Source organism: Onychostruthus taczanowskii, unplaced genomic scaffold (assembly GCF_017590055.1).
Source record: "Onychostruthus taczanowskii isolate IOZ18803 unplaced genomic scaffold, ASM1759005v1 scaffold10, whole genome shotgun sequence".
NCBI classification, from domain to species: domain Eukaryota; kingdom Metazoa; phylum Chordata; class Aves; order Passeriformes; family Passeridae; genus Onychostruthus; species Onychostruthus taczanowskii.
The window spans coordinates 7,510,818-7,530,422 of NW_024496526.1; the positions used below are offsets into that span (position 1 = coordinate 7,510,818).

A 19,605-nucleotide genomic window follows, 5' to 3' on the forward strand; every position below is an offset into this window, starting at 1 on the left:
GCCATCTCCCTGGGCAGCCCATTCCAATGTCTAATCACCTTTTATGTGAAAAAATTCTTACTGAGGTCCAACCCAATCCTCCCCTGGCACAGCTTAAGACTATGTCCTCTTGTCCTAGAGGCAGCAAAGGCACCTAGAGCATGAGTTATTGCCCCCAAGCCCACTGTGTCCTGCTGAAGGGGTGTGTGTATGTGGCTGGGATTTGCAGGAGGCGATCTCTGTTTCAGAGCCCGGGTGTCCTTGCAGCAGTCGATGCGACCGTCAACAAGGCTCTGGCAGAAAGATACCACATCTCAGGGTTTCCTACTTTGAAGTATTTTAAGGATGGAGAGGAGAAATACACTCTGCCACACCTCAGAACAAAGAAGAAGATCATTGACTGGCTGCAAAAGTAAGTTTTGAGGGTTTTAAGGTAGTATTTGGATTCCTGGTTAGTGACTCCTGCAGATGGCTTTGATGAGGACCTAAACAGAGCTTCAACACTGCCTAAATCCCTTGCTAACAAAATTACACTGAATTCCAGTACTCAAACCCACAGAAACATGTATATTAATTATGGTCTCTTAATACACCAAATCCTTTATTTGCCGTGGGGTTTTTCATAGCTGCCCTGGTATTTCTTTCCCAAACTAAATATTTTTCAAATATACCTTAAGCCTTTCCCTGGAGAAGGAATAGCAATGGCTCTGAAAAATAAACAGAACATTTGTTGTTCCCTCTTTGTACAAAGCAGCAGATCCCAGTGTTAGTAACTGAATTTCTACAGTTGTACATTTCTCTTCCCAGCATTTCAGAGCCAGTGCCTAGAATTCCACCCACGTGGGGCTGAAGGAAAGCCAGCATGACCAACAAAACCAGCACCTTTGAGTGCACTAACCAACTTTTCTTGGGTGGTGTGCTGAAATATGCAGAATTAAGTTTGATATGAAAATTATGACAATAATTCCATTTCAAAATAAATTGCTGGTACAGTTCTCTCTTTAAGCATGCATTATATATGCATGTATGTAAAAGTATGCATATATATATATAAAATATGCATTTTCTTTAGGTACTGTAAGCCTAATGTATTTTCTGCATTAGTGAAGGGGAAGAAAACCTGCCAGAGTTTTGTGAATATTTTAATCATTTAACTACTACATGCAGTTGGCATGAGGAATGTAATCTTTATTTTCCCCCTCTTATTTGGTGGGGGAAGAAGTTGTGTGGGGTTTTTTGTTTCTCTTTTCTCTTTTTTCTCTTTTCTTTTCTTTTCTTTTCTTTTCTTTTCTTCTTTTTTTCTTCTTTTTTTCTCTTTTCTTTTATTACATCTCTGACTGCTTCAAAGCAGGTAGTGGATATGGTCTGGCAGTATCATTGTAGCATGTTGAGGAGCTTTGTCTGTGTTTTACTTTTAGACATGGTACTCCCTTGGCCTCCCTGCCCACTCAGGCTGTATCTGTATTGTATATGAAGTCATTGTCCTCATTTCACTGCTTTCCTCGACTCTTTTGAGCACTGTGCACTTTGTAGTGAGTTAAACAGTCAGGCTGATGCTGCCTGTACCGGCAGGTGAATAAGCAATTCATCTGGAAAGGAACAGGAAAGTGGTATTAATTCTTCTGGATCCTGCTGTGGCTCTTGAAGACTTTTGTCTGCAGCCTCAGCTAGTCAGCAGTACAGGTGAAGCCCAGGCAACTTGTCTCCTGCTCTTGGCTCCTGGGTGTTCTCCCAGCTAGAGATGCAGTAGAATATCAGCCTTGTTTTCTGACAGGGATAGAATTGACGCAGCTGCACTGAAGCTGGTGCAAATAGGGATGCATCTGGGGTGCAGGCTGGTGATGAAAGTACAGCTTGTGGAGACCTGTCTCAATGGGTGGTTGTAGCCATGCAGGTTTTGGCTGTGGTTCTGTCTGGTGATTGTGCTGCCACACTAGGTTGTTACCAGTTGCAAGGTAGCTTATTCCAGATCCAGTGAAAAATTTTGTGTGAGAGTAAGGTCCCACCTCTGTAACTGTAATCAGTGATAGCTCACAAAAACTGTGTTCATGGAGGAGTTCAGCTAAAGGACACACTGTGTAACTTTCTCTGAAACACATCTAAGTCTTTCTCTAAAACCTGGAAAATCAGTGATGGTGGAAATACAATGAATGTCCACCAAGTGACCTTGAGAAGGACTTTAAAAATTGAGTTTTTCTCCACTTGGTTTTTATGTACCTGATACAACTTAAAATGGTGTCATTTAAAGTGTCAGGAAAGTCTGAAAAGCTAATTTATTACCAAGGCGACATATGAAGGTCTTTATACTGTGGCACCATTCTGATGATTTTATATAAAGTAATCACTATTTAAGATACAGCAGGAATGAATTTAATGAGTCTGAGAGAGGTCTGTGAGCTAGTGAATAGCAGAATTTTTGTTAGAGACACTCTAGGTGTGCGGGATTGCTCTGATCTAGCCAGTATGTGCAGTCATAATTGAAACCTGACATTCTCTTTACCAAAGTAAAATATTCTGGTTCAGTCACCCCCAGTATTCCAAGTGGAACGATGCTGATTTTTGCATCCTGGCTTTAATATCTGAATTCTAGAGAAGGTCATGAAATTCTTTACAGAAGTTTGCATGATAGGGATAAAGAGTACAAAAAGGATATTTGAATGGAAGATGCTGTTCTGTATCAGTTTTGATATAGATCCCACCTGCTTGCTGTTCTTCTCAGTTCATGCCTGTGGATGATACCGTGGTATGTATCAATGTTTTTTCTACCCAGATGTTGGATACAATGTAGGAAGTCTTTATTTGACATTTCTACTCATATGCCTGACTATAGTTACTTAAATTATATTTTAATTATTTTAAATTATATTTTGAATTATCTGAGTTCCAGAAATTAACTTGCATCTTTTTTTGCTATTGCCTGGTGTTGGAAACATCAAGTATGTCTTTCTATTGCACAGGCACCTTGAAAGATTTTTCACATCAGTTCCCTCATGCTAATTATGACCAGGACAATGCTGTCCCTTTATCTGCTTCCAGAAACATTTTCAAACTAATTTCATTGTCTTTCTTTTCTAGTCCTGAAGCACCACCTCCACCTGAGCCTGCATGGGAAGAAAAACAGACCAGTGTTATCCACCTGGCTGGAGAAGACTTCAGGGAGTCCTTGAAGAAGAAGAAGCACGCCCTTGTCATGTTCTATGCACCATGTGAGTAAATAACTCTCCACGAGGATGGGTTTTATAAGCCTTACATTTACTATGAAATCCTGAATTAATTCCCTTACTGTCCACTGATTTTTAAGGTTAAAGAGCTGATTCTGAATATAAGTGCATGGGAACATCATTGGCACCATCATTTGTATCTCTATAAATGGAAACAAAACATTGTTTAATGCAGACACCAAAGCAGGCAGCAATACAAAAACAAAACAAATTTATTTTCCTTTGCTGCATTTAATGATCCATATAACAAAATGTGATCCTTTATAGTAGCACAGTGGACATGGAGAGCCTGATTCATTAATGCAGCACTTCAGTAGTGAAATCAATACAATAGTGTAGGAGGAGTCAGTCCACGAGGTGGAGAACAAATTTTGATGGAATAAATTTTGTCTGTAATAAATCTGCATTTAAGTCTCCACTGGGACTAGGGACATAGCTTCCTCCTCCCAGATTGTTTTGCATGCATCACATAATCACTTTGTTTTTGAAGCTCCTGAGAGTATTTCTGGAGAAGTTTAGAATCAGACCTTTTATAAATGAGGTGAATGAGAGGGACCTCTTCTGTTTTCCTGTGCTGTCCCAGAGACAGGCAGACTAGGTGCAAGTTCTTAGCTTTTGAGAGGTTTATCAAAGGGAAAGATAATCCAGGCATTTAATATTAGATACTATTAATATGCCTTTATGCCACCATGACTCAAGCCCCCCAGATGCAAAAAAAAAAAATTCTTCCATGTCACATGGCCAGCAATTAATGAATAACCTTCTGAAAAACAGCAACCAAATTGTTCCCATTAAATCAAAAGTATTTTCCATAAAGAGAGAAAAAGGTCCTTAATGTTAATCAGCCAGCCCCTTATTTTGCTTTTCTGTTAGAGAATTAAACACAAATGCTTTGGTGCTCATATGAAGGGATGTGGGAGAAAGCAGGGGTGCAGTTCAGGAGGGAGATTTCTGGAAGGTTGTAAAAGAAAACGGAAGGGGACGTAATCCCTTTTCCAGTCCAGTTCCCACCACCTATTGACTAAAAATTGCCCATGTGCCAGGAATTTCTGATTCATGGAGCTCAGCTGGTTAAGAGTAAATTGTAATTTTAAAATCAAATGATTGCCCACGAAATGGTAAGATTTAGGAGTTCACTGTCTCTTGAGTTGTCTTTACCCGATTAGTGACTTTCTGCGTAAGAGGGATTTATTTCACTTTTGGTTTTTAGTTGCATCTTTTAAAGACAGTTAGATTCTTGATCCTTTTTAAAGCCACATTCAAAGCAAAGACTCTATGTGTGATGAGTATGCAGCTCTCAGGGTTGAAAGCATGAGGGAACTTGCCTGATGGGCTAATTTTTTGCCATTTGACTTCCACCCTTACTTTAGGAGGGGTGAGTAAATATCAGCCTGGCCCTTTCTATATGAGCAGGCTGTAAAAACAAGGCTTGCATGATGTTGAACTGTTGGGTCCTTTGAGCTGCACGTGAGACACATTTTTGCACTGTTTTTGACACAGAGCTACCTGCATGAGACCACCTGTACACAGGACAGAGAGTTGTTAACTGGAACCCCATCTGGCCTTCCTGTGACTCCTAAGACAGCGTTGCTGTTGTGGTGTCAGTACGTGGGTCATGCACAGTTTCTGATTTGTCAGATTTGTTCTCTCTAAATGTGGAAGTGTCTGTGTGCAAAGCACAAAGCAGGCACACACAGGGAGTGCAACGAGCCTGCACTTTGTTGGGTGCAGGGGGAAGTACCAGATAAGTATTTTAAATCTCTGTTTTCTATGAAATAGACATTAATGCAGTAGAATAATTACAATTATTAAAAACACTATATTTTTTCAGCTTTTGTGCAGTGATAATGTGCTTCCTGTTAAATTTATAGATTAGCTTTTGTTTACCATCTTCTCAGTCTTGAGACCTCTTGAAGCTTACATTACCAATTAATCTTAACTTGCTTATTTTAGTGCAGAAGGAACACTGCTAAAATTTCAAGGTCCCATTACCTCAAATAATTTTTTTTCTATTCAAATCCACATCTTGGGTCAGGGCAGACTCACAGTATGCTACTCCATTCACTTGTGACTCTGTGGCAGTATTTGTTACACTTACACATATGCTGAGATATTTTAGGATTGGGGGGGTGTGTATACATGCATATATAAAGTATGTTTATATATAAATATTTATGCTAAGAAATGTATCTCTCATCTGTCATTAGAATTTAAAGCGGAAAGTTGAGTGTTCTGACCTTTGTCAAGCTTTCAGCTCTAGTGACAAACCTTTAGGCAAAGGCCACAGATATATATCTTAGATGCAAATTAAAATGAGATCTGGCTTTCCTGTGGAGCTTCCAGTCCAAATTACTTAATATGTATAGGAGAGCCACCAATCTGCTGCTGTGCCGGTAACTCAGGGCTGAGCTGAGCAGGGCTTTAATGGTGCTGAGCAGTACCTCACAGTGATTTAGCTCTGGAGGAGAAGACTGCTACATCCACATGGAAAAGATATGGAGCTCATTACTCTGTCTCCTGGAATATGGGTGAAGCATAAACGTAAAGGTTATTCCTCATGGTTGTGGAATATTTTAAGGACTGAGAATCAGAATCAAGACTCTGGAAATTACTGCGGGAAAAAGTCCACTCCTGCAGACTTGACACGACAGAGATCTTGATTTCACGTTCCCATTCCTGCAAGCTGGCATCTGTGTGTGCTGCAATGGCTGATTTGGGGCAGGAGGCAGGAATAGGGGTAGGTTCCCAATACTGATTTGGGAAAAAGTGCCTGCTGCAGAAAACCCAGTGCTACTTGTGCCAATAATGACCTGGGACCAGATCTTCATCCAGATGTCCTTTGGTTAGGTCTGTACCATGTCACACCGGCTGGAGTGTGGGCTGTCATGTGTTAGAGCTACTCAGGGCTAGGACTTGGGGCAGGCTGCTGGCATCTGTACTGCACAGCACCTGGCCTGGCTCTTCTCTGAAACCTTGTGCAGCTCTAGTGGAGATGTAATTATCATCCCACTCATGTACCTTTAAGTTCAAAATGCCTAAAATAAGAGGAATACAGTGGTACCATCTGCAGAAGGGAAGCATGAAGCGTCAAGTGTGTGTGGGGATTGCTGTGTGGGGCTGGAGGAGTATTTGAAAGCAGCAGGATTGATGCACCAGTATTTGAGAAGCTTTTGGGGAGACTTCATGGGATTTGTGTTTGTATTTTTTTCATAATCCAGTCCCTTGGACTACTGGATTCCATCAGCTACTTCAGGTTTACTTTTATAACTATTAGGCTTTGTCCAGAAATGGGGAGAGGAGACAGCTAGTCTGAGCATGGTTTGATATGCACATGGAGCCTGGTCCATGGATGATCAGGATTTGGGGCTACAGACAGTGTTGGGAAGTGAGCCAAATGGACAAGAGCAGGTAGATTGCAGTTCTGAACCAGCCAGGTCAAGAGGGCAGTGGCTGCAGGTCTTGTTCAACAAGTGGCTCTTGTTGAACCAGAGCTTGGTTCAACACTTGCAGCTCTGAAGAGAAGTGTCCTGGGCCGACCCATTTGCATCAGTGCCTCTTCTGGGATCAGCGCCCTGGCCTTTCTTTCTTCTTTCTCTTGTCCTGCCTGTTCATAAAGCTTATCTGGATGTGTTTTATCTGCATTTTTACTTTTATGTGCTCTCTCCACTCCGTTATTCCAGATAATTGAGATTTGACTTTGACAATGCATTAAATTTTAACCTCCTACTACTGTAGCACTGAAAACTGTGCAAAATAGAAGCAGTTGGTTGTGATTAGTTGTCAGAATCACAAAGGGTAACAAAAGTTCCAGTAAATAATGTCTTTGTGGTTGGAGATTTTTTTTCTGCATTACTCAAACAAATTAAGGGGGAAAAAAGAATGATTGAAACTAGGTGAGACTCTGCAGTGCCCAGGGACACTAAGGCAAAGGGCTGAAATTGAAACACAGGAATGTTTGCATAACCATTTAGAGGAAGTGTTGGTTTTTTACTGTGGTTGTGGTTGAATACTTGAACAAGTTGACCTAAGAGGTTCCATCCTTGGAAATATTCAAGCCCAGCTAGAGACAATGCTGGGCAACCTGCTGAGATTGACCCTGTTTTGAGCAAGGGAATTAGACTAGATGATCTCCCAAAGTTCCTTCCAACACAGCAATACTATATTTCTAGTAATAGTTATACTGGAATTTGAGATACACGGGGATTTTTATTTGGTTTGGGGTTTGGTTTTGCTGATTGTGGTTTTGGTTGTTTTTTCCCCCTTCTCATCCAGTTTTGATTTTCTCTAAACAGGAAAGGCTTAATAACACCCCTTGCTAATTCTTATGCAGAAACAGAAAATGTCCACTTTTGAGTTACAAGAATGTCATTTTTTGGCTGAGATTGCTGCTTCCAAAGAGACTACAAATGAATCAACTGTGTCAGAAAGGAATTATACAGACCAGTCATTAACAGGTCCAAATGATGGGGGGGGAGGACACTCTGGTTTTGGATCAGTCACTTTAAATGGCAGGAATCAGCACTTATCAAATTCACTCAGTTTTTACTTTCAGTGTCAAAACATGAGTTAATAAGCACTTTTAAAAAATAAAGTCTTTCAGCAGCAGTGGAAAGTAGTCGGGGGAAAGTGTTTCCTTTTAATGGTTCCTAAGGGGGGCAGTTGCCAATGTTATTGACTTGCTAAATGGCCTCAATTTGTGGGACTCAACAGGGTTCACAGAATGGATATTTTTAATAAATGCTTTGCTGGGAGCTGATTTCTGATTCTGTTTTCAGCAGTGAAACTTTCACTTCAGTAGAAATGAATTTCATCAGCTGGAAAAAGTTATTTTCTGGTGAAGCCTGACCCACAGGGGTACTGAGAGAACACCCAGAAGTAAACCATCCTGAGGATGGTTTTAATGAAATGTTTTTGGATGGAGCAAGTGGCTGTACTGCTACAAGAGGATGTGCAGTTAGAGACATCAGTCTCTTTAGTTCTTCACTTAAATTTTTTGGAGGGTTTTTCTTTCAGGGCTGGAAGAAGGGAATAAAGGTGCCTAAACTGTGTCGCATCTGATAAAGTCCCAGAAGACTTTAGGATCTTTTTGGAGCCATTAAAAGGCTGTGTGTTGATCTAAGGTGTTTGTGGGAGATAGTACCTGGGTATTGTTCTGATGTAAAACAAAGAGGGTAAAGCAGGAATATTGACATCATTGCTGTCTGATGGGTCAACTCCTGGCTACCATTAAGAAATAAGTGGGAAATCAGTTAGGACTTTGCTCAGCAGTAAGAAATCAGACAGGGATCTGACTAAATGAGTTGTGCCCATCCCTGTGTGTTCATCAGGAGCCCATAAAATGCTGACAGCTAAGCAAACCTGCATTCATTTTACCCAGAAAGTTTGTTCAAGATTTTAATTATTCCGTGTCCTAGACTGCTCCTCCTTTGTTTTCACAAAGGAGGAGCAGTCCTTCTCCTGTGTTTTCACAACAAAAACTGCTTGGTTTCTTCTGTCCAAGCTATGCATCAAGGAATATCCAATGACAAAAAGCACTTGGCTGAGGGTCCTTGCCAGAGTGGGTCACACTGTGGGCACAGAGGGTGCTCGTGGCTTTGAGCTGCTAGCTCTGACAGCCAGGAGGGCAGTGTGCTCCTCCCGCCCTGGGACCCAAGCTGGCAGCAAAAAGCTCTTTTTTGTAGGGTTTTTCTTTCAGGACTGGAAGAAGTGAATAAAGGTGCCTAAACTGTGTTGCATCTGATAAAGTCCCAGAAGACTTTAGGATCTTTTTGGAGCCATTAAAAGGCTGTGTGTTGATCTAAGGTGTTTGTGGGAGATAGTACCTGGGTATTGTTCTGATGTAAAACAAAGAGGGTAAAGCAGGAATATTGACATCATTGCTGTCTGATGGGTCAACTCCTGGCTACCATTAAGAAATAAGTGGGAAATCAGTTAGGACTTTGCTCAGCAGTAAGAAATCAGACAGGGATCTGACTAAATGAGTTGTGCCCATCCCTGTGTGTTCATCAGGAGCCCATAAAATGCTGACAGCTAAGCAAACCTGCATTCATTTTACCCAGAAAGTTTGTTCAAGATTTTAATTATTCTGTGTCCTAGACTGCTCCTGTGTTTTCACAACAAAAACTGCTTGGTTTCTTCTGTCCAAGCTATGCATCAAGGAATATCCAATGACAAAAAGCACTTGGCTGAGAGTCCTTGCCAGAGTGGGTCACACTGTGGGCACAGAGGGTGCTCGTGGCTTTGAGCTGCTAGCTCTGACAGCCAGGAGGGCAGTGTGCTCCTCCCGCCCTGGGACCCAAGCTGGCAGCAAAAAGCTGTTCTGAAGAAAGCACTAGTTTCCTTTCCGTGTCCTAGACTGCTCCTCCTTTGTTTTCACAAAGGAGGAGCAGTCCTTCTCCTGTGTTTTCACAACAAAAACTGCTTGGTTTCTTCTGTCCAAGCTATGCATCAAGGAATATCCAATGACAAAAAGCACTTGGCTGAGAGTCCTTGCCAGAGTGGGTCACACTGTGGGCACAGAGGGTGCTCGTGGCTTTGAGCTGCTAGCTCTGACAGCCAGGAGGGCAGTGTGCTCCTCCCGCCCTGGGACCCAAGCTGGCAGCAAAAAGCTGTTCTGAAGGAAGCACTAGTTTCCTTTTCATCCTTCCTGCTTTTTGGAGCAAGCTTGGCCAAAACTGGTTGCACCATATCTCAGCCTTTGCACAGGCAGTTCTGGGGAGTTTATGCTGTGTTTTGGTTAAGATGCACTGATGTAGGAAAACATGGCAAATTCTCTTGGCTGTGAGGATTCAACCTGTGGGTGCTGGGCCTGAGATGAGCAGTCTGGGTCACTGCTGGGTCACTCAGCAGATTTGGGTGACATTGTTCTGTGTGAAGTATGCACAGAGGGGGAGAACATACTCGACAATTGAGTTTATGAGTTCAGATGCGCGAAGCAAAGCAGCAGCACAGATGAATTTAGTGTCCCACGATGGCCTCAGATTGGCTCCCACCAAGAGGTTTTCCTGTCACTTGCAAGCACATATTTTTAAAGTTTTGATTAGGAAGCTGTATCAAAGAGCCTGAACAAAATGTGCATGTTTATAAACAAAGCTTAAAGCTATCAAAAAATTATTAAAAACATGCTGAACAGAAAGAATCTCTTTCAAGGCAAAAAACCTTGCAGGAAGGTTTTTCTGGTTGCTGACTGAGGCAGAGACGAGGTCTGGACCCTCTGATAATGAGGCTTTAAGTCCTGTGTGGGCTAGCACTGCAGAATTTTGATGTTAGCTCTGCCACTAACTGCTTTCTTCCTGCATCAGTGGTGCTCTTGTTACAGGTGCATTACCGAGGTGTGTTCCTTTCAGTGTAAATAATGCCGATGCCACAGAGCCCCTTAACAGGCTGGGTTTGATAAAGGATGAATTCATAGAGTGGTCTCTGCAATCAGGCTGGCAGAACTGCTCTTAGCCCCAGTGTTGGTGCCGAGGAGAATAATTAGTGCCGAGAGAATGGTTTGAGCTGCACTTGCCCAGACTGCGCACAACCGACACAAAGTGCTCGCAGCGGCTGTGGTGCAGTGCTGACATTAAACTAAAAGTTGTTGGGGTGATCCAGCTCCTCTTGTTTTGTAACCCTAAAATGTTACAGCTGCGTGATTTGGTGTGCAGAATATTGCCTGTGTATAAACAGCTCCAGCTTGTGAGAAGGGAAGAGGAGGGAAGTGCGTGCTCTTGCCCCGTTGAATTCTCTCCTCACAGACACACAGCTATGTTGGTGCAGTGTCACTGTGAGTACATCAGGAGATTATGAATATGCCCCCCATCCTTGTTCACTGTCACAAAACACATTTCCAATAAGACAAATTCTTTTTTTGGTGATGTGCAACATTGTCTTGACAGGAGGTCCTTTTAAGCATCAGCACAGCTGAAATTCCAGTGCTCTGCTGGCTGTTGCTAACTCAGCAGTGTGTCTTTTATTAGTGATGTCCACTGGCATGTCAGATGGCAAAATTATTTCATTTGCTCTATAACTGTGTTTGCAGTTAACCAGGGCTGATGCTGGTTTGGTTAACTGCTGCTGCAGCTTTGTTTGAGCTACACAGGCCAGTGGCACAGTGGAAAATGCAGGTCTGCTGGAACTGGCACTCAGGTTTGTTCTGGGTGTAACTGTTGACCTCAATACCCTTTCTGTCCAGAGGTGACTTCCATATAGGTTTCCATCTCAAAGGATTGCTTGTTGCCAAATGCGAGTGCTGGCATGTTATTAGTAATTCACTGTAGTCAGTCATATCCTTGATTTTTGCAATAGATGGAACAGTCGAGGAATTTCGTGCCAAGTGTTTTTACTCTCCTCACTTCTGCAATTTGACCTGTTCTGATGACTTTGTTGCTGTTGCAGTTGTTCATATCTCATGGCTATGGTTTCCCAATAATTTGGGTTTTGTATGTTTTGTCTTATTTGTATACCTCCAAGGTGTTACAAAATAAGAGTTCAGATAGATTGGGAAAAACTCAACAAAATCCCCTAGCAGGCTGTGAAATTTGGAGTAGTTTACCTGTTGTTAAGAGTAGTCAGACAAGCCTTGGTTGGCCTGATGCTTAACTGAAAACCTCATAACATTTTTCAAATCAGACATGTCACCCTCTTTCAACTGCTAATGTCTTGTGTCTTAGAGATATGACTATTCTATGGTGTCAGGTCATGTCATCAAGTGAGCTTTGGGTCCAGATATGTAATAAGAAGCCCTCCAGTTCTCTACTGGTAAAATAAAGTGAATTAACCTTTCAGTTACATCTCCAAATGCTTTTCTCAAATATGCCTGTGGATTCAATAACTCCTCAGCCACACGAATTGCATTGGTTTAAGCAGTATACCCTTTTCCAGCTCTTATCTGTGCAATTACTGTCTGTGGCCTGTCTTTCCTTGATTGACCAAGTAATATTCTGGTTTTAATTCTAGTTAATCGCTTGGAACTCTTGAAGTGGAAACAGGCTTTGCTTGACTCTGTGGTGTCCAAGCTCCCGGGCTGGCTTTGATAGCTGTGCAGAGCTGCTGCTTGCACTTGCTTAGAATTGCAGTCATTTGAAAGGCAGTAACAGAGGGCACTATCTACCCCTGTTATTTAAACGGTGATGATTTCAAGCAGAGACGGGGAATTGGAAAGTCATTCTCTGCTCTGCACTTTGCACGCTGAGAGCTCCATCCTGCCACTTGCTGAGCCCTCTGAGGCCCTGGTGGTTTCACAGCTGAACAAATGGAGTCAGCACCTTGCAGCCTGGCTCCCTGTCAGGCAGGATTGTGAACCCTGCGAGTCACTTAACCTCTTCCTGACTCTGTTTAACCTTGGATGTAATGACAGAGGGGGATAATCACGTCTGTCTCTCTTAGGGGCAATTTGAAGCGTAATTAATTGATATTAGTTAAAGCATTTGAGATCACCCGTTGAGAGGTACTAAAGGAAGCTGGGGGCTGAGGGGGGAGCAGAGCCCTTTCTCATGCTGAGCGTAGAGCACAGACAGCACAAATGCCATGGTCTCACAAATCACTGGGCTTTCAGATCTCCTCTAAGGAGTTGGCCAGGGCTTTGTTCTGAAAGTACTGACAATTTAAGTTAGTGTATTTAATATGAAAGCAGTGTACATTAAAATGTGTGCGTGTTTAAACTCTCTCCTTAAAAAAAACCTCACGTAAAATACATGCACACCACTTTATTACTTTATTTATCAAGATTTTATTACATGTGAGATGCTAAAAGCACGCATGGCAACAACACGGGTCGGGTTATAAATCATTATGTGTTACTGATGGGCAGAAGGTATAAGGTAGTGCTTTCTGAAGTCAAAATGCCCAGTCTGTGCTGCTGCAGTGTTCTGGTTGGGATGCTCAGGTTAGGGTTGGCAGGGGCTGTTGTCCTTGCCTGACCCACGAGCAGTGCTGGCCTCCTGCAGCTCCTGGAGATGGTGACACGAGCACAGCCAGGCCATGGCACTGCTGTAGCAGTCTCAGCTCAGCGATGCAAGTCAAGGACAGCTGTCTTCTGGTCAGGTAGAGAGCCACTGTGTGAAAGCATCTCTTTTAGAAAACCATTTCCTTTCAGACTAAAAATCACTAGTGATGCTAGTGATGGGGAATGTGAATTTCCATCTAAACTAGACTGGCTTCAGCATGCAACCAGCTCTGGAGCTTACTCAGCCTTTGGCACCCAGCTTGAATAGCTCGTTGCAATGAAATTTAGAGACTGACTTATCTCAGTTTCTATCACTTCTTAATCTTTGGATTTACGCTGTTGACACACTGAGCTTCCTGACTCCCTTTGCCATGAAACACATCTTTCAGTTCTGTTGTTTTTCTTACGGGTCTTCTGAACCTCCTCTAGTTTGAACTCATTGTTGATTTGTGGGCCCAGAACTGCAAACAGCACTTCAGAGGTGCCAGGCATAGAGGCCCTCTCCACATCTGCTTACTATTTTAATTTATATATTCAGTGCAGTTAGCTTTGACAATTCCATAATTTTCTTTCAAAGCTGTATTGCTAGCATTGTTTGGATTTCTCTTGCTTCTAATACATTTAAAGCCCCTTATATACTTAAAACGTCATTATTTCCTTTGCTGACTGTAGGTACTGCTTTGATGTCCATTTGCTTCCTTTATCTATTTTGTACAAATTGTTAGCTTTTGATTTATATTCATTAAAAAACAGCTTCACCTTTCTTCTATGTGCTATGCTAATACATCTTCCACTCTTCTAGGGAAACTGAATTAACCTTGTACTGTTCAGCTCTAGAGAGGTTATTTTATATCACTGGGCTTTGTTGTTTCAAATTAAACAAAGCATGAAGTAACTAAACTTAAAGGATGTTTTTTTCATATTTAAACAAGTAGAAACCTGAGTTCTCAGAAAGAGGACTTGATTCCTTTAGGCAGTTCTGAAAATTTGCCACAATTTTATTTTAAATATAATGAAGTGACTGTTGTACAACAGGGTGCATCTGTTTCATGCACTACTCTTGAGACATCTTTAGAATTGCCATCTGGTCCTAATACCTTTGTACATTGAAGTTTTAAGAATCTCTTAAGTTTTACTTTTGATCCACTATATTCTCTAAACAATTAATTGGTTTAAAAAAAAAAAAGCCCTGTTCAATGAAAAATTCTCCATTTGAATGCAGTAAAGACGTGTAGGTTATTCACTAGGTTGTTCCACTGCTTCGAAATCCTCTTTGCATCCCTTCTGCATCCCATGGGATCCTGCAATTGTGGAAAATGTTTTCACAGGTATTATTATGTCTGAAAATTTATCAGATTGCTACCATATCATATCAACTTTGTGTCATTATTACCATACCTGGAAAATGGGTTTATATTATTTTTTCTTCATCTCCTTTTTGTTTAAAAACCAAAATATCAGTTCACAAGTTGATGTGAGCACGTAGTTAAGTTTTTCTATTACCCCATGTGCTATCTGTGTTTTGCATCATGTAACAAATGTGTTGTGGCATCATTTTGGAAATGACATCCAGCTCAACCCTGCAGTTCTTCTTCACAGTCCTTAAAGCAGTGTTTCCACAAGAATGAAGTTCCAGCCCCTTTCTGTGCCCAAAGCAGTGCTGGCTTTTTGGGTCTTTCCTCAAAGACCCTGAGAAGGTGCTGTACCTTGAGGTTGTTCCTGCTATCAGTAAATCCAGTCCATGGTAAACAAGCTGGGTTATATATTTTCCATCACATCATCTCCCTAAAGACCCACTAGCTTTCCTCTAAATGCCTCTCTAATTAGAGGAGATTTAATCTGACTCCCTCTCCCCTCAGTGATAATGGCTCTGAGTGAAGCCTGCTTGGTGGCTTGCTTGCTTGATTTCCCTCGTCTGCTGTTCATAAGCCATTCCTCTTGAATTTTTCCCACAGAAACCATATTTCTCATGTACTGGCTCAGTTGAGAGCTACTTGGTTTTCAAGGTGAGGAATGTGTGATGGTGCCTGCTGTGAATGTACCACATCTCCTCCCATCTTTACAACATGAATGGTGGAGAAAAACCTTGTAGAAAATACTGGGTTTGTGTACATTTTAAAATTTGTAGTACAAGGGCAAAGAGAACTTCAGAACTCCTCAGCTGCAGGTGTTTGGGACCTGTGATTTAAGCAGGCAGCCCTCATGCCCCAGCAGGTCAGGGGGAGCAGATGCCACCATGGACTGTATGGGGGCTCCTCCAGAGAGCCAAATTCTGAGCACAGAGCTGAGTGCCTGACTGGAGCTCTGTTAAAGCTGTATTGTTTGCTGATTGTGAACAGGGAATGGCCTCAGCATGTGCCTGAGACCTCAAGTTCTCTTGTTTTCCTACCAGGTGATGCAACTCTGTTTCTGCAGTAGGAAATGGAGTTATCTTGAGATGTGCAGGAATGATTAGAGGTTTTCAGTGCCAGTACTGGGATCCTGTAGAAAGGCTGGATATTTCAGGAGCAGGGTTTTTTTCACATTTCTCAAGTCAGGCACAGGAAATTACTGTTAAGTTCACATCTGCTCTTAACCCTGTTGAGATCAAATTTGACACTGTTGTAAAAATGAAAAAAGAAAATTGTTAAAGCAAAGCCCTGCATCTGTGTTAGAAGTTCTGCTCCCAGAAGTGCTGCTTTTCAGTGCTGCTCAGTTAAAAATCCACTTCTTGTCCTTGCAGGAAGTCTGTGTGCTTACCATAGGATCCAAATTATTAAACTAAAATGAATTTTCCAACTTGTTTAGTCCATAGTGACTGAGAAGGGGCAGGACCTTTTGGTTTTTAACACCTTACACTTTTATATGCCACCGGTTTAATCTCTTTCCTTTGCAGCCCATCTGAAAATTCCTTTGTAAGGAGGCTGCACACTTCCTATCCTCATGTACTGTGCTCAGTACATTTCCTTTCCTTGCACTTTCGAATCTAGAAGATAGTGTTAACACTTAAAATAAATGTGTGATAGTGGGTGTGCATAGGGAATGGGGAGAACAAGTTTTCCGTCTGTCAAAATGAAGACATCAACCTCTGCTTTTATTTTTTTTGGCATGTGTGCTTTAAATAGAATGACTGGGTTGGGTGACTTCCAAGTGTTTGCTGCATTTGGCAATCCTTCTAAGTTGTAACAGATGAAGTTCTGCTGTTCCATATGATGTGCTCCTTCCCCCTTTTTCAGTGACTCCTTGAAACTCCTTGGGAATTCAGTGTAGCATTCACATCTGTTCCGTGGATGGATGTCCAAGGCTAACAAAATGCCTACTGGACTTGGAGGCAGCTCTGCCAAAAGCCATATGGTTGTGTTTTAGTTTTGTGAGCACAGTGCAGTAAAGAAAGGAGGTTGGGCCAAGGGAGAAGTGAAGGGAGGAGGGATGGAGCTTCAGATGGATAAATGAAGGTAACTTCTTATGATCTGGTATTTTTGTGTGGAAGAATATGCTTGCTATTTGTGTTCTCATTTTCTTGCGGAATGTGGCTCATGAAGAGCTCTTACCTGCTACAACTTCTCTAAGGGCATTGAGAGAGGCCTTACTTTACTGAAATACCTTTTATTGAGAGTTTACAAGATGTTCTTTGGTGAAACCTAAATTTCAAGATCATAAGCAAAAAAGGGAACCTGAAAGATTTAAGTTTTTAAGAGCCTTTATGTTTAATGTAACAGTTGGAAGTGCTTTCCAGAAAAACTGCAGCATGTAGTTAAGAACAAGTGTTCCTGTTTTAGAGGTGCCTGATTTTTATCCATTTTTTGTCTCTGAATTTCTTTTTAGATGTCGTCACCAGTTCTGATTTATTTGTGTAGAGCAGTGTTAACAAGGCAACCGAGGCAGTCCCCCCACAGTACAGGAAATTATCCAAGATTTGTTAAGATGCAGGCTTGACCTGCAGGCTCTTCAGTATCAGGCAGACAGGCCAGACAAGTGCTAAGAGAGAAAATGGGTCACCAAAGTGTGCTGATGGACATGGGAGCAGCCTGAAACCCTAGCCTCCTCCTCCTCCTCTTTCTTCTCTTCTTCCTCCTTCTCCTTTCCTTTCATGACCATTTTCTTCCAGGCAAGTGCTGAACAACTCAACAAGGTTAATAGTTTGTGAGCTGTAGAACACTGTGCAGTCTCCCACTGAAACACAGCTGCCATCGTGCTGCATAAAGAGTTTGAAGCCATTAAGACGGAGTTACAGAAGTGCCTCAGTTTCCCAGGAAACATCCCCTTGACTTTCTGGTATTCTTAGTTACTGCACAGACTCTCAGTGCATTTACACAGGTGTGCCACTGCAGTGCTTTCAGAATCCTGTTCTGAAGAAGGAGATGCTCTAAAATTCAAAGCAGTGCATGTAATTAATGAAGTTATATTTTGGTGAAGCTGAAGGGGTGTTCAACTTTTCCTTTGTGGAAAGGAGTGTGCAGTGTTTATGCACAGATGCTATTTTTCTTGTCAACTGAAAGAGTGAGCATAGCTTAGGAGGGTGGCTGCAAGTCTCCTAAGAGGGCATTTGTTCAGTCCTGATTTTAAAGTGACACAGACACTTGTTCATCATGTAAAATACTGGTAAACAACAGTAGCATAAGCTGTAATTGGTGCTTGTGAGCAACTCATTTGTGATTTTTCTGTTCCTACCCAGAAATAGTAGCAAGATGAACTCCTTTGCCAGCATTACACAGGCTTGACTGAAGTGTGTCCATTCCTTTCTTAATGTGCATCTAAGCAAAAAATAGTGTCTCGAGTCTTTGCTTGTGATCAGCCTCTGTGCTGAGTTTGAAAAAAGTAATTTGTTACACATATGCAGGTACTTTCCTTTTCAAAGCCTTACTTAGTATAGTAATGATGTTTTGAGAGGAGTTTAGATTATTCATAGACAATAATTTGTAGACATTGATTCTAAATTAAGAGCACTCATATCTGAACCTTAAATCAAGAGAACAGTTCTAATTTCCCTTCTGTGACTTCTGAAATGTTGAGTCAAATCAGTGTGTATTAAAGCAAGGGATTAGCTGGCCTTTTGTTCAGTGCTGCAGTGGTACAAAGAAGTATCAGCCCATCTCCCATACAAAGCTCTGGGGTTCCTGTGTGCAGTGTCTGTAAAACTCTTCAGGGGTTGCCCAGCTGTGGTGAGCAGCAGGCAGGTCTCCAGGAAGGCCAGCAGCAGTCATCCTAACCTGGGACTGGACATCTGCTCGCCATCCTTGAAACATGTCTGGCCTACTGGACTTGCTTCTCTTCCCCTCCCTTATGTTCCCAATGGCTTGGCTTTAACACAGGCCATTTCCAAATACTTATAAATGCTCCCAGCAATTTCCTTTCCAACTTCCAGCCTCCTGTTCCCAGCTGTGCTGTCTTTATTCCCGTGCCCAAATGTAGCTGGTACCTGTGGCAACAGCAGTAATAACCTGCCTGGCAATACCAGGAGGTACAGAGCAGGGCAATGGTCTGTCTGTGGCTGGTGCTCTGGAAGTGCCCTTAGGGGACTGGTGATGGAGAGAAGTCCCCTGCACGTGGTCCCTATTTTGGGATGCCATGTAACTGTAAACATACGCCTAAACTCCTTGAAGTCACAGGGATCTTAAACATGTGCTTACTTTCATGTAGCTGACGCGTGTTTTGTCCTGCTCATTCCAGAACTGGAGAGCTCCTGTTTAGAGCAATTTTTAATTCAGATTTTCCACTGACTCACTTTGTGTCTTGAGTTTGTCCCAGTATCTTTCCTACAACTAAAGTTTATGATGTCTTTTTCTTCCTGTGTCAAACAGGGTGTCCTCACTGTAAAAATGCCATTCCACATTTCACAACTGCTGCTGAAGTCTTTAAAGAAGATCGCAAGGTAACTTGCTGTTAATTTTTTCTGTGATATTTAAGACTATTTTCCATAATTTGTACTTTATAGGCTTTGCTTATTGATTAGGTAATAGATTTGAAGATCAAATTGCTGTTACACTAGAAGAAATGTATCTGCATCATAGGGGTTTTATCTTTTATGGTCAAATTGAGTTATACTTCCAACCTGTTCTGTTTTCCCTAATTTGATGTCTTTTATGTTTAAATCTTTGTGTAAGAGTTACTTTGTATGAAACACAATTCTTTCTCATTGAGGGATGAAATAAATACAATTCATAAAATCTCCCTTCCCCTTCAACTTTTATCAGCTGTTGGGGTGCATGTAGAGAAACCACAAGTTGTGTGATAGTTTGAGGCCCTCAATCACATAACTAACTAATCCTTGCTTGCATAGCACAAAATACAATATATTTCTGTAAATTGGCTGACTTGAGCCCAGGTTGCTCTTCTAGGACCCTGATGTTTCAGCCTTGAAAATGCATCCAGTGGCTGAATCACACTGGGTAATTTCCTTGCATCAGCGGAACCACTTTTCACTGAGCACATGGAGATCTAGGATTAAAAACAACCCAAAAAACATGTGAGCCCCTGGATTTAACCAGATAACTAGCT

The 19,605-nt window shown here is 41.9% G+C and overlaps 1 protein-coding gene across 1 annotated transcript in view; it reads left to right on the forward strand.

Moving 5' to 3' along the window:
* The window catches only part of PDIA5 (protein disulfide isomerase family A member 5), a 98,830-nt gene that overhangs the window by 67,027 nt on the left and 12,198 nt on the right, over nt 1-19,605 (forward strand). Inside the window, exons 13-15 of the mRNA XM_041405275.1 lie at nt 228-391; nt 3,055-3,185; nt 18,909-18,979. Coding sequence (XP_041261209.1) covers nt 228-391; nt 3,055-3,185; nt 18,909-18,979 — 366 coding nt within the window. The remainder of the gene's footprint in view (nt 1-227; nt 392-3,054; nt 3,186-18,908; nt 18,980-19,605) is intronic.